This window comes from Pezoporus occidentalis, unplaced genomic scaffold (genome assembly GCF_034315485.1).
Source record: "Pezoporus occidentalis ecotype Australia unplaced genomic scaffold, CSIRO_AGI_Poc_V1 ctg260, whole genome shotgun sequence".
Lineage (NCBI taxonomy): Eukaryota > Metazoa > Chordata > Aves > Psittaciformes > Psittacidae > Pezoporus > Pezoporus occidentalis.
Genome location: NW_026914503.1, coordinates 369,889 through 385,262, shown reverse-complemented (window position 1 = coordinate 385,262; position 15,374 = coordinate 369,889). Strand labels below are relative to the sequence as shown.

The 15,374-nt window shown below is 39.1% G+C and overlaps 1 protein-coding gene across 1 annotated transcript in view; it reads right to left on the bottom strand.

Moving 5' to 3' along the window:
• Positions 1 to 5,318: 5,318 nt before the first annotated feature.
• Positions 5,319 to 15,374, bottom strand: part of FOCAD (focadhesin) — a 98,068-nt gene continuing 88,012 nt past the window's right edge. Inside the window, exons 37-44 of the mRNA XM_062624064.1 lie at positions 13,715 to 13,830; positions 12,260 to 12,517; positions 11,528 to 11,617; positions 10,207 to 10,384; positions 8,334 to 8,431; positions 7,270 to 7,521; positions 6,088 to 6,163; positions 5,319 to 5,541 (exon numbers count right to left, since the gene is read on the bottom strand). Of these exons, the coding sequence (XP_062480048.1) occupies positions 5,468 to 5,541; positions 6,088 to 6,163; positions 7,270 to 7,521; positions 8,334 to 8,431; positions 10,207 to 10,384; positions 11,528 to 11,617; positions 12,260 to 12,517; positions 13,715 to 13,830 (1,142 nt within the window). The 3' untranslated portion in view covers positions 5,319 to 5,467. The remainder of the gene's footprint in view (positions 5,542 to 6,087; positions 6,164 to 7,269; positions 7,522 to 8,333; positions 8,432 to 10,206; positions 10,385 to 11,527; positions 11,618 to 12,259; positions 12,518 to 13,714; positions 13,831 to 15,374) is intronic.

The window sequence follows — 15,374 nt, the reverse complement described above, 5'->3', positions numbered from 1 at the left end:
AATAAATTACTCTTCCTCGTAGAGTCCAGTTTTGTGAGAGTAAATGGTAAATAATCTCCCTGTCTTTATCATGACCCATGAGCTACCTCATCCTATCTTCTCCCTGTCCTGTTGAGGAGGCAGAGAGAGGACCTGAATGGGCATCTGGCACCCATCCAAGGTCAAATGTACCACAGATATTTGTATTAAGCCATATTTATGCATTTATGTTAAAAAAAAATATGTCAGTATGTGGTGCTCCCCCTGTGCACTGATTCGCACAACTGGCTGAAACACTGGAAGGAGAGATATTCACTATGGGGAGGACCCCCAAACCTAAACTGCAGGCAAACGGCATGAAGTTAGGGACAGAAGACTTTCCCACTCCCTCCTGGCGCAGAGGTAATTTGCGGCAGGCAATTGGGAGATCTAGGGAATCAGCCTTCCATGTGTGACCACAGCAGGCTACTAACTACAGGTCCTACACCTTATCTTAGTTTTTGGAAAAAGCTCAGGACTGGACAGGAAAAAGTGTGCTTAAGAAGTTGCCTGAGTCCACCTTTGGGAAGTTAAATCTTTATTAAAATTTCTATGAGTCTTGAGAACCCAGATCATCTCCATTTAGATCTTCTGATATTGGAATCAAAATAACTGTTGTTCTTACATATCTACATAAACATAGGCAAAAGTATGTATGTACCGTATAGGCAAGGATGAAGAAACATCACTAAGAAAGTGATATATATAATTGAAAGTGGTTAGACAATCTCTTTAGGAGCATCTTACGTAGTCAGAAGAGTATTTGACTACATTTGTCTGAAATTTAAAACCCCACTAGTTTTAGTAGAGCTTATGTACGGTGAGACTGAATTCATAAAATACACATATGAAACACATACAGTGTGGAAAAGAATTACACCTAATTGCTAAGGAGAGAAAAAAAAAAAAATTCCTTTTGTTTGCCCACAGAACAGCTATGCTGGAATCACAAGAATGTGTCCTACAAGTATCTTCACCACCAGCTTTCCTTTGCTGCCTTTCCACTCATCTACAATGCAGTAGCAACTAACTTGCCCTCTTCAGTCCTTGAACTGTCTCCAGAGCAACATACTATTCTAAAAGATCACCTAGAAATAAGTCTTACTTGTTTGTCCAGCACTAGCACACAACAGAAGGAATACTCTCTCCATCACAGTTTATCTGCATACTTGCAGGTACAGCAGCCCAACAGAAACGGAACTGTAGGGTGAAACAATTTACAATGAGGACCCAACAGCCAACTTATCTGCCTTTTAGAGGGTTTTACTTCACGTCACCTCTAGTTTATTCCTATGGGCTGAATGCACAGAGCTGTAGAGTATACTAGAATATTTAGTACAGAATAGTTCCATTTGGAAGGGACATACAACAATCTCCTTTGCATTCCATCCCCCTCATCCTCACCACAGGCTCCCAACCACATTACCCATAATTGTAAGGGCTGTACAGCCAAAGCTCTCCCTTACAGACAGCGCAACCCCTCCACCCTGCCTGCCCTGCTCATCCCTGCTGAACAGCTGCAGCCCTGATCCCAGCACTCCAGTCATAGGACACATCCCACCAAGTCTCACCAGTGACACCACAGCTCTGGGAACTGACCAGCACTTCCAGTTCATGCTGTTTCTCATACTTTGCGCATTGGTGTACAAGCATTTCAGTTACACTCCTAAACCACAGTGCTCCCTGGATCTGCGTGAGCATTGCCACCTTCTGGTAGTGCTATGACATCTCTTGGCCTACCATCCGTAAGCCAAGATATGTAATACCTACTGTGTATCAGTATAGTTTAATTCGGAGGTTTATATACTGTTCTGCTATGCAAACTAAAACACAGCATGTGTGCATTACCCAGAGATTATCTTTAAAATAAGGCAAATTTTAAAGTGAATTAAAAGGCTAACACGCATGCAAACTCAGGTGAGTAATGGTGTAAGTTAGCCTGAAACTGCACCAGAGATTAAGAAAGCCAAATATGTCACATTTTCATTGTGCAGAGGCTACTTAGGAGTGAACACAAATCACAGTATCACAGTATGCTAGAGATTGGAAGGGACCTTAAAAGATCATCTAGTCCAATCCCCCTGCCGGAGTAGGAACACCTAGGTAATGTTACACAGGAATGTGTCCAGGCGAGTTTTGAATGTCTCCAGGGAAGGAGACTCCACAACCTCCCTGGGCAGCCTGTTCCAGTGTTCCATCACCCTCACTGAGAAGAAGTTTCTTCTCAAGTTTAAGTGGAACCTCTTGTGTTCCAGTTTGCACCCATTACCCCTTGTCCTATCATTGTTCGCCACTGAGTAGAGCCTGGCTCCATCCTCGTGACACTCCCCCTTTATATATTTATAGACACTTATAAGGTCACCCCTCAGTCTCCTCTTCTCTAAACTATAGAGACCCAGCTCCCTCAGGCCTTCCTCATAAGGGAGATGCTCCACTCCCTTAATCATCTTTGTTGCCCTGCGCTGGACTCTCTCCAGCAGCTCCCTGTCCTTCTTGACCTGAGGGGCCCAGAACTGCACACAGTATTCCAGATGTGGTCTCACCAGGGCAGAGTAGAGGGGAAGGAGGACCTCTCTCGACCTACTAACCACCGCCCTTCTAATACACCCCAGGATGCCATTGGCCTTCTTGGCCACAAGGGCACAGTGTTGGCTCATGGTCATCCTGTCGTCCACTAGGACCCCCAGGTCCCTCTCCCCTACACTGCTCTCTAACAGGTCGTTCCCCAACCTATACTGGAACCTGGGGTTGTTCCTGCCCAGATGCAGGACTCTACACTTTCCCTTGTTATATTTGATCAAGTTATTCCCTGCCCAACTCTCCAGCCTGTCCAGGTCTCGCTGGATGGCAGCACAGCCTTCTGGCGTGTCAGCCACTCCTCCCAGCTTAGTGTCATCAGCAAACTTGCTGATAGTACACTCAATTCCCTCATCTAAATCGTTGATGAATATAATAAATAATACCGGTCCCAGTACTGACCCTTGAGGCACTCCACTACTTACAGGCCTCCAACTAGACTCAGCCCCATAGACTACAACTCTGGCTTCTCTCCTTCAGCCAGTTCGCAGTCCACCTCACTACCTGATCATCCAGACCACACTTCCTCAATTTAGCTGTGAGGATGCTGTGGGAGACTGTGTCAAATGCTTTGCTGAAGTCAAGGTAGACCACATCCACCGCTCTGCCATCATCCATCCACCGTGTTATTTCCTCATAAAAGGCTATGAGATTGGTCAAGCATGATTTCCCCTTGGCGAAGCCATGTTGACTGCCCCTCATAACCCTCTTATCCTTGATATGCCTTAAGATAGCACCAAGGATAAGGTGTTCCATCACTTTCCCAGGGATGGAGGTGGGGCTGACTGGTCTATAGTTACCCGGGTCCTCCTTCTTGCCCTTTTTGAAGACCGGAGTGACATTTGCCTTCCTCCAGTCCTCAGGCACCTCTCCCGTTTCCCAAGACTTGGTAAAGATGATGGAGAGTGGTCTAGCAATGACTTCCGCCAGTTCCCTCAGCACCCGCGGGTGCATCCCATCTGGACCCATGGATTTATGGATGTCCAGATTGCTCAACTGATCTCTAACCCATTCCTCATCGACTAAGGAATGTAAATGTCATGAGACACTGACTCTGTGACAACTGCTTGTAAGTCAATCCTTCTGTATATTCACCTTTAGACTTGTCTTCTCAGTATATAGCTGCATACAGAGCAGTAAATTATCATTACTATACACTAATTTGGGAATACAAGTAAGTACTGTGTTAATCCTCCACACATCTAATGTCTGAAGAAATGTCTGATTACTGTCGTAATCTCATTGCCATAGAATCACAAAATCATAGAACAGTTAGGGTCGGAAAGGACCTTAACATCAGCAAGTTCCAACCCCCCTGCCATGGGCAGGGACACCTCACACTAAACCATGCCACCCAAGGCTCTGTTCAACCTGGCCTTGAACACCGCCAGGGATGGAGCATTCACAACCTCCCTGGGCAGCTCATTCCAGTGCCTCACCACACTCACAGTGAAGAATTTCGTCCTTATATCCAATCTAAACTTCCCCTGTTTAAGTTTGAACCTGTTACCCCTTGTCCTGTCACTACAGTCCCTAATGAAGAGTCCCTCCCCAGCATCCCTATAGGATCCCTTCAGATACTGGAAGGCTGCTATGAGGCCATCCCACAGTAAACTTCTTAAGAGTGGTGAGAAAAGGTGAGAAAACCCCATAAAGAAGTCAGATGAGAATTTCTTCCACAGAATATGTTATCCATCCTGATAACAGAGAATTCCTGCATTGGGTGGTGACTCCAGATTGTAGGGTGGTAACGTTTCATGCAAACTGGTCAAAATCAACAATACTCTCATTAGTATTGCTTTGGAAGACATTCAGTGACCAGTACCCAAGCAATTATATTCAGTTAATTTTTGTCTGCACTAGTGAGGATTACTAAATACAAAACCACTTTTAAGGTCTGTCTTAGGAAGACTGCAAAGTAGAAAGTTTCTCTATTCCTTCATAAAGAGAAATTTTTTTAATAAGGAAAGTGTCAGGGGCTACCCTGCTTAAGCTGACAAAGGCTGAAAAAAGTTGCTATACTGTCACTTTTGCCTAGAGGCAGAGAAAAGCTCTCCTTATGTGCAAATGAGAATAAACGAGACAAGAACAGTCATAAGTGGAAAGAAAACTGCAACTGCCCTGGAGCTGAGTACATAGCAGCCATTAGAATCATTGATTTATTTCCATTATCTTGTTTTGTTTCAATGATCTTGATACAGCTGTTGCAAAATGGACAAGCATATCACCCATTTCATAAACCACACTCAGGTTATATAACTTCAGTGTGCTGAAAAGTGTTCAATGTTATCTTCTCTCACTACTGTGCAAGAGCATCATGATGTAACTAAAAAAAGGGTTATCACTTAAAAAATAATGCTAATTCAGAAGTCTGTTACACTAAAACATACTTCAGTCATTAGGCTGAATCCAAACTTTTAATTTTTTTCAGTCATGCTTATTAACAAGCTTCCATGAGTTTTTCAGAATGCAACTTCTGAGGCTCCCCAGGTGTCACCGAAACAATACAACTGAAACAACTGAATGCATATTTCTCATTCAGCTTCAGCACAGTGCAAACCACCCTGAGTAGTCTGTACAAGACGACCACCCCACCAGTGAAAAAAACAAGTACTGTTTTTTATCTTGCGAGTCTTCAAAAGAAGGTAAAAGAATTAAACCAAACCAAACCAATCAAAAAAGCAACCAACCAACCAAACCCCTACTCCAAAAAACAACAAGAAAAAAAAAAGCAACAAAAAAACACCCCCACAAAGCCAAGACCTCATGATAGGAAACCTCTTTGAAACTGGTCTTCTTGATGCCTGAGTAATGCTATTATGCTTTCAAAGGATGTGCATTTTTCTTCATGGGATAAGATAACACTTTGCAGCTACCATCTATAAGCTCTGGTCCACACTGCTTTCTTCCTGAACTCTGGAACAGATCTCAAGGCCAGAACTGTAACTGTGAAGACAAGGACAAATTACATTAATCTGTGCAGTCCAGAAAGGACATTATTCTCCCTAGTCATTTTACTAACACAGGTATAGATTCAGTTCTCCTTTTCCTGAATCTTTTAATGACTTTTCCACTTCCTGGCCTGACAGTTTCTATCCCTTCCCCACAGTACAGTCTTCAGTTGCACCTGAATAAATTGTTATGTGATTGCTATTGTAGTAATGGAGGGTTTCCAAATAATATGTTGCATTTTATTTTTAAAGGTAACTCAAAAATAATTGACAGATCTACCACTTATATACACTTGTACAGCCATATGTACCTTCGGGTCCTTTGGATCTTTAGTAGTACATTTTAAGTGTCAGCCGATTAAGACAGCAAATAAAAGATGATACAGGAATGCTGACTTACCTGTGTAGGTTTTCTTAAAGGCAAAATATAGCTCTCCTACACATGCTAACAGTATAGATTCATCTCACTTCTTTTAACAACTGGATTTTGAGCTGTACTGATAGTCATGGAAAAATAAGGACCCAATTAAAAATATCCTACCTTTCAGCAGGTCCATAGAAGATTCTGATAATGCTTCCTTAGGACTTTCCATCATACTGATCAGCCAGTCAATAAACTGAAGATTGAAATATAAAGGAAAAAATCTGAATTACAACAGCCTCTGTATCAGAACACCACAAATTCTTTCAATTTTTGCAGCTAAACTCACAGTTATCTATCAGAGGCAGTGGTCAATCAAGCTTCTGCCCAAACTATCCAAATGCCCTAGAGTACATCTCTCTGTCAGTACAATTTCTCCCACAGCTGGATCTGAAACTCCCTTTGTTCCATCCCATTACCTAAGCAGTAATTCTTTGTAATGAAGACAGAACAGTAAATACTTCCTCTTCATCTTGCCTGTTCATGTCTTTAACATGTTAATATGATCCTTTCTTATCAGGGTCTTGCTCAAATGTTTTACTGCAAATCCTCAGAACTCTTAACTGCCTTTGTCCCTCTTTTGACCTCTCTCATTTTTCACTGTCTTTCCAGCAGCACAGGGTGCCTGGAGGAATGTGGTATCTCAAACTTATCAAGACGATATTCAGGGCATATTCTCAATTCTTTTATTAATTATGCATTTGCATATTAACAGCCCATTCCTGCTTTCCTCCCACATTCTGAATTCTGACTTCACTGGTAACTGAGCACAGCCGTGTACAGGAACCAGTCCTTAACAGATTCTGGTTTGCACAAAACAGCTATTCATCTATAGGTTTATAACAATATTTCCACCTCTTTCCATCACAAGCAGCCTACAGTAGGGTTGCCAAATTATGTATGATTTTCCACATTTATTTAAAAATTATGCGTGACACACAGTATAAACCATACAGATCTTTGATAGCCCTAAATTGCCACCATGGAGAAGTCCAACTGCAGAGGGTTTGTCGTTCAGTGGTTAGAAGACTGACTTGCTACCATCAGCTGTCAACTCTCCTATCCCATCTGTATCCTCTTAAGAGTTTGACTCCCAAAACTGTAATGATTTTTGTTCTTTGCAATTCTCACATACTTGAGAAACTACATTCATATCTGATTACAAATAAAGAAAAACAAGATCACAAGTCACATGCAATAGATACAGAGAAAACACCTATTCCACTTTAGACTTGAGCTGACTACTAAAACCAGGGTGTTTTCTGACCCTTGGAAAATGCTTACTACTACATGAAATTTTACCTTCTGTGTTTGTTCTTTCCAAGGCTCTTTAGCCAGCAAAAGGCAAATGCTGCTTGGAAGGAGAGTGAGAGTCTCTTGCACAGCAAGCTTGTCAATGGGGTGCTTGCCAATGTGATCCTCAGATAATTCTGGTAATGCTGCTTGCTGCTTCCACAGTAACCAGTTAGCAGTGAGGCCAAGCAGTAATGGTGCACCATGGTCAGCCCAGGCCACCACAGACGCTGCGAACAGCCACAGGAGAAAATCTATAAACTAAAAAAGAAAAAAGCAAAAATGCAAACTGAAAATCCAGATGATGGCTTGCTCTTTAAAACAAACATCTGAAAATTCAGCTAACATCCAAAATGCAAGAAATAAATATATCTTAATATTCTTTTACACTTGAAGAAACATAAGCCTTTTTCTGAACTCCCAAACTAAAATGTCTACAGAAAAAAAAAAAGCAAAACCACACTTCTAAAAATCATTGTTTAGATTAATGCTGATACACATTTCATTTAAAATGGGGAAATAACTTCTTTACAGCACGCTATTAAGGGAAATTAGAGATGGTCACCCTTGTGGTGCTACAAATAGTTGAGAAATATTGAGGCAATGTAATGAATGCTTTTTTGATCTAAACAGCATCTTGTTTTATGTCCCCAACCAGAACAGCTGAACAGATGTAAGAATAAGCAGCTGTTTGTTGTACAATAAACAATATGAGTTCCCTAAAACTGTACAAAACCTCTCAGAAACAGCAGCTGCACAGTTCTGAACCGCTCAGACATTTCTACTGGTGAATTCCAATTTCTCCTTTATTTTTTCTAAATACAGTAAATTTCAAGTAATGATTTCTTATAGTTGCCTTTTGCTTCTATCATAATTTAAAGGCCATGGTTATTTTAAAGTATGAGCTTTAAATACATATACATTTACAAAAATTAAGAGTTCCTCTATGGAGGTAAGATGACAACCACCTAAAATATAAAAGCATGGGGAACGCTACTTATTGCTGAGCTATAATTTGAAATACATCGAAACCTCTTTTCCTGAAAGCTGCAAATTATTTTCACCGTATGTACCTCTTTAAGATTGACATTTTCTAAGGGTCTTGACTTGTACGCTAAATTTCTGATGTAGCCCATCAGCTCTAGCATCCAGTCCATTCTTTTCAGCACTCCTAGAAGGAGAGCAAGAACACTGATTCACATGAAACACTGGAATGAAACATTTTTTCATTAAAAAGCAAGCACACGGTATCACTATAGCAACAAAGCACTGACTGTGGAAGAACAATGATCACGAATACCACTATCACATTTGATTCATGGTTGCCACTGACAGAAGGAATGTGGGCAATTAAACAGTACAAACCCTTTGCTTATAATGCAAGCAACAGACTGTATGCATAGAAAAAGGAATGCTAAGCAATACTTATTTCACTTGACAGCCTGCAGGTCCCATTAACCCAGTCTGCATATAGGACCACTACAGAATCTTAAAGCCTCCCTGAATTTTTTGTCACAGTACTTCATTTAAGTCTAGAACTGATGTCACTGTACATTGGGCCACAATGTGGGGAGTGCTGTGAAAATCCTCCTACAGTGCAGAGAGGACCAGTAAAATACATATAAAGGCATATAAATAAAATCAACCCTTAACCTAGTGATTCTGCTGCCCAAAACCTGTTCTGCCTCCTACAAGTTAGTAACAGTCTTCACCTTTGAAACCACATTACGTCATACACTACCATTTCCTTGTACTCTTTACATGCTGCCTCCTCTTATACGCAAAGAAGCCTCACTTCACACATTCAAAATCCACTACTGTTTGAAGTTCTTCAACACAGTTTGCCGCTAAGCATCCAGCAATATAATGCTTTGAAGCAGTTCTGTGAACACTGCCAGCCAAAGATCTTTCTGCTATGAAAATGAGAAAATCTCATTCTTGCCTCGCTCTGTTGTTTCTTCCTCCTTTATCTTCCTATGTGATTTTACTAGTTCTCTTGCTTCAGCGCTTTATCAGAGCCTTAGCTGACCCAGTCCAGCACATTAATCCACCAGATACTATCTGATGTGGTTCAAAGATGCAGAAGGGCAATGTTTTCTGTGTCGACTCACTACAAGAAGTTCAGAAAAACAAGCAATCTCCTTGGTTCAACCTGTCTCATGGTAACACACCCCTACCTACTGTGTCACTCACTGGTAATTCAGTTACTAGATCTGACGGTTATCAGCACTGCACTATGACTTGTCTCCAGTGTGCCACATACATTTCTAACACTATCGTACACTGAAAGTCTATGAATATTAGGAGATATGGATCTAGTCAAAGCTCAATTAAAATCTAGGCTGCAAACCACTCGTCTGACATAAATAACTTGTAGCTAATCCACAGAAACAAAGAATTGGAGAAAAACATAAAAGCAATGTTTGACACAAGTATTTGACACAAGTATTTGACACAAGTATTTGACACAAGTATTTGACACAAGTATTTGACACAAGTATTTGACACAAGTATTTGACACAAGTATTTGACACAAGTATTTGACACAAGTATTTGACACAAGTATTTGACACAAGTATTTGACACAAGTATTTGACACAAGTATTTGACACAAGTATTTGACACAAGTATTTGACACAAGTATTTGACACAAGTATTTGACACAAGTATTTGACACAAGTATTTGACACAAGTATTTGACACAAGTATTTGACACAAGTATTTGACACAAGTATTTTTTTCAAATTCTTTCCACATTCTGAATTCTGACTTTAGTGGTATTTGAAGAGTATTTGAAGAGCATGAAAATTCTGAAGGCTCAGTAGTTTCTAGTATGGCGAAATCTGGAAACCCTTGGGTTAAACCATCTTAAAATTATTAAACTCTGCATAGATACATCAATATCTATTAATTTTGTTACTGATTCTTCTTTAAGCCTGACCTTACCTGTATTTTCATGGCTTACAACACGAGCATGATAGAAACTATGCAACAGCATCCATGAAATATTTTCTTTCTTGTGATATACTGCCACAGTATCAATCACAGCATGCAAATTCATTAGAGGCAGTTTGCCTTGAGAAATTAAATACAACTTCATGAATGTGGCCTTCTCTATATTGCTCTGCAAATGCAATTAAAAAACTTGTTAGATAAAAAAGTACCTTTCTCATGGAAACAATAGACACCGTATTCCCTTTTATAGAAAAAGGGAAGAAAATATTTAATTATCTACCCAGCTCATTTTGATTCAAGAAAAATTACAAAACAAAAGACAGTACATATTAATTTTATGTGCTTGTAAATAATCCAGCAAAGTACAACTCAGTATATTTTTACTGTTTTCATACTGCTTTAAATTTTATATTTCCCTTTAAATTGTAATGAGCCAGCCTGACAGTTCTGGATAGGCAAGTCTTCCTGCAAAGACAGATTCACTGCAGTGACAAAAATGGTTTTCTTAAATGGCATTTTCCAGTATGGAAATAAGAGCTCAAAGATATAAGGAAATGACAGTTCAGCTTCCCTAACTATTTAAATGCTTGATTCTCTAGTGAATCTGCCAGTAAACAGCACAAAATAGTTTTATATCATGGATTTTTTTTATAACAACCTCATTTAAGAACATCAAGTTCTTCCACACATCATTTCCTTAGCACTTCAGCTGCTAAGAGAATTCCACTGCTAATTGATTCCACTGGTGAGCTAGAAGCTAAAAGCTTTCCATTCTGTTGTTACTCTTAATCATCCTGTCCACCAGGAACCATTCTGACTGTGAACACAAATATAGCACAGTAAGTCAAGAATGAAAAGCTGTTCAGTCAAAGTATTTCACATTTTTAACAGAAGTGAGGCTCCACCAATTTAAGCACATCTAAACACTGGGATGCATTTACAGTCTGTTTCAGGTAAGTGGTTATGTTAACCAAAAAGGACTATGATCTGCTGTTTTCACTGGTCTGGGATTCAGAAGATCTAACAGCATTAATGTTCTGCTAACAGACCCCTCCCTGAACTTGACCAAGTAACTTAAGACTCCGCAGTTCAAAGCTCCATGTGAAATCTCCCTAGAGAAAGTTTTGGATATGAACTCTTACAACCTTTCTTCTCCCTGCTGCCTGCAAAATCAAAGCCAGAACACTCTTACTTGCATGGCACCTAATCTATGCTCCCAATGAGTTAAAACACTCTGGTGACCATAAAAATGGTAAGGCATGCTTGTTTCACATGGTTTGATGGTGAAAGACCAGAAGTAAAACATAATTACCTGAGAAATCTGGACAATGCGATCAATCTCTGAATCAGCCATTTCTGAGATACACTTTGCTACACTGACATACATCTCCAGTTCACTTCTCTGGAAACAGAAAAGCAAATGCATGTTGAGATGTAAAATTCCAGGTTTCTTCATCATTAAAAATGGTGAGTCTAGGAACTTTGTTAATTATCATGATGAACATTTAATCTAGTCTCCAGCCCTGTTCTACTTATCCTATTTAAGAAATTCTGTATTTGCTAGGGTCTTCAATGTGCTTCATTAATAAATAATAATGGTATCTGAAAATTTCCAAAGACTCAGTTTTACTTTTGATGGAAAAATGCCCTTCTTCCTTGAAGATATTTTCTGTAGCTAGATAGTTTTTTTTAAATCACTGTGAGAAGCTGAATCTTCTGTGAGGAACCCCCACCCCCCAAGCTTTCTGGTCGTATTCTGCTTCTTTTTCAGTACCATTTATTTCAGTATTCATACTGTATTTTTCCATTACAAAATCATTTATGAGGGAAAAGTGTACATTAAATTTGTTTCACAACTCAGTCATTCTAAAGAATATCTGAAAGTAACTTAAATTGAAATGACACAGGCATCTTGACTACTATCACTAAAATTTTACATCTACTTCATATGTAAAAATCTGATGAGTCAGTGCAAAAAGATGGGACTTAACATCACTAAAAATATCCAGTTACAATGTTCATACCTCTCATGATTATTCCTTACCCGAACCTCATTTGGTAGAAGTTTAAATATTTTCTCCACAGCCTTGCACAGAAAGCTCCAGCAGTACTGGGCAAGGTCTGGAAGTTTCATTGCTTGCATAAGACCCTGTAAAACACACTGGCAAATTTCTGTTTTTTTTCTGTGGTTCACTCCAAATTGTTGTATCAAAAACACTTCTATAAAAGACTGTAGTTTGTCTTCTGCAACATGTTTCATCCACAGAGAGAGTGACAAGAAAAGGTATTTCTGGGTTTTCATCTGAAAAAGAAAAACTTCTCCTTAGTTTCAGATTCTAGCTCTTTAATGACCTTCAACTACTGTTACAAGGGATGAAATTACACAAAAGTAACTCAAACCACTCAGAAAAGCATTCAAAGTCATAAATACTTCTCAACTCTTACTCCCTCTTTTGATGATTTGCTTGAATTAATAAAATGTACAAACATGTCAATATCTTATTTTCCTTAAAAACTGAGGAACTTTCTTTCAATGAACCTTACATCTCTGTACTGCCAGGACAACTGTTATTTCCCTACATGGTGCCCAGCACATTCCTACATAAAGCACTAGACAACCAAGGACAGATGTATGGTACCCCTAGCACCATTAACACTGCTATCTATCAAGGAAGTATAAGTAATTGCTTTAGAGGAATCCAAAGTTTACACTTTCTGTTGCCAAGCTCATTTTGTGACCTTTAACGCCCACTGCAGTGAGAAACTGGTGCTCATCTTTTGTTTGGTACCTTATCAATAATGTATCTTAAAATTGCCACCAAGTGTTTGTGTATCTGTGAAGACTAATTAATTAAAAATTACAAGACAAAAATACCCCTTGAAGTACTAGAAAGGTCACAGAAATCCTGATCCTCAACTTGTATAAACTGAGAGAACTGCAAGTGTACCATGGGATTTAGGGAGATTGATATAGTGTGTCATCGTGTCCACGTTTTACTTCTGTAAGAAGAACTGCACTATAGTGGAGGGCAGGACCAAATCTGATTACACTATAGGCTAGTCTACTGACTGTCTACAGAATTAATTCAAGAAGTAACACATCTGACTAGATCAAGAGACACTGCTGGAAGAAACAGGGAAGATTTTGGACAGATAGATGGGAAGTTTTTCTAAGACTATAAATTCATATAATAAAACCCACTTTTTCTCCCCTCATGCTGTGGCTTCTTACATCTCTAAGTTATCAGAACCAGGAGAAGAGAGAGAAGAAAAAAAGTCTTAAGCAATCTAAGTGAAACCAGTGTAGCAGTTCTTAAGTCTGCTTTGAATTTCAAGGCCCCAGAATAGCCTTTCTCTCTCTGTAAATACTGCCTAAACAGTATTTCTGCAGAATTCTGAACCCAGCAATCCCTTTTGGCTGTGACATCGTAAACATCATCACTGATCAATCCTATAGAAAAGAGGTGCTGAGCTCCCATAAATTTTCTGACATACATACACTGAGACTGTAGACAAGGGGAGATGACACCCACATCCCCAAAAGCATTGCGGCATTTTGAGATGACTGGGCTTGTGTCACTGCCAGCTGAAGGCAGAGATGTTTTACCTCATCACCTATAGCAGAAGAAAACAAACAGATGTTATGAAGAAATTATTTTCACTTTAAATTGTTCTCAAATCATATAATAAAGAATCATTATTGTTCTACTACAGCACGACATTAAAATCTCATTTTCTAGAGATGCTAGTAAAGCTTGTAACACATACATGTTAGAAGTCTCCTCTTACCATTCATGCACTTTCAGCAAGAAATCTCCGGACTTGACCAAATTAATTTCAATTCACTCGAGAATAAAAATATGGGAGTGATAAGAAAAGTAATAGTAAAAAAGAAATTCCTGCCAAATAAAGAGAAGATTTAATCTACAGCAGGAGAACTGAGTCAAGTATTCCTTCTTGTTGAATGTAGGAGTATTTGTTCACATTTCTGCTCTTCCATGTACCCATATTCATCTAAGTGTGTCACAGAACAGAGGTTAGTAAATGTTACTGCTATGGGTGCTTGGTTGCAGCATTTTCCAGATTAACACATGGGAAGATGTTACTGTGCCTTGAGATTATGATGGTTATGGGATCCTTACTGGTTTCTCTTAAAGTCACCTTAATGACTGGTACAGCCTGTTTCGTAATAGAATCACTAGTCATAAATATGTTGAAGAGCCACTTTGAGCAATGGCATGGCTTCCATACAGTTCATGATTGCTATAGCAACATAAGGACAAACAATTTAAGTATTATACCAGCATTCGACCCATTAGACAGAAGATATATTACTGTTAAATGTCAGCATAAAACTTATATTGCAAGGTAAAATTTTCTTTCAGTAATGAAAGTGGCAATCTATATAGCATGATTATAAAGTTTACCAACATTAGTGCATGAACAAAGCAAAGATTTAACAGTCTATCATCAGGCTCTTTGAAATATAGTATCTTATATGAAAAGTCATTTGCAGAATGTGGAAAAGGGTGAGATTGTTACAAGATACTTTGGTAGCCAATTCAAGAATTACCTCTCACTAATTTGGACTGCTAAGACCCAGATTATGATTTGCTTATGACTGTTCAGTGCAGATCTCTACTGAAAAACAATCAGGTACTACTTCAATCACATGATATTGTTTCTGCTCAGCAACAACTGCAATAAACCTTATGAGATGGGAAAGCAAACTTTTGTCTTTAATATGTTTACAGATGAACAAATCTTCATCTAGAATTTGTGAAACATTTAAAGCTCACAAAGAGACATAAATTCTCAGACATGAATAACAGTAACCTAGAGAATCTGAGAAATTGATCATATAATCTAATTTTCATTAAAAAAAAAAAATTTCTGTTCCAGAAAAACTGTTAGAGTGCCACATTTCCAGGTGGACTGTTAGGTCATAATACAACTCTTCTGCATTATGCTTTCCAACACAACTTGAAAATTGCTCACTAGCACACAGCAAGACTTACTTCTGAATGCATATATAATCACAGAATCATAGAATTCTCTGGGTTGGAAAGAACCTTAATCATCAAGTCCCAACCCCATGCCATGCCTCACACTAGACCATTTCACCCAAAACTCTGTCCAACCTGGAAGGGTGCGCAAAT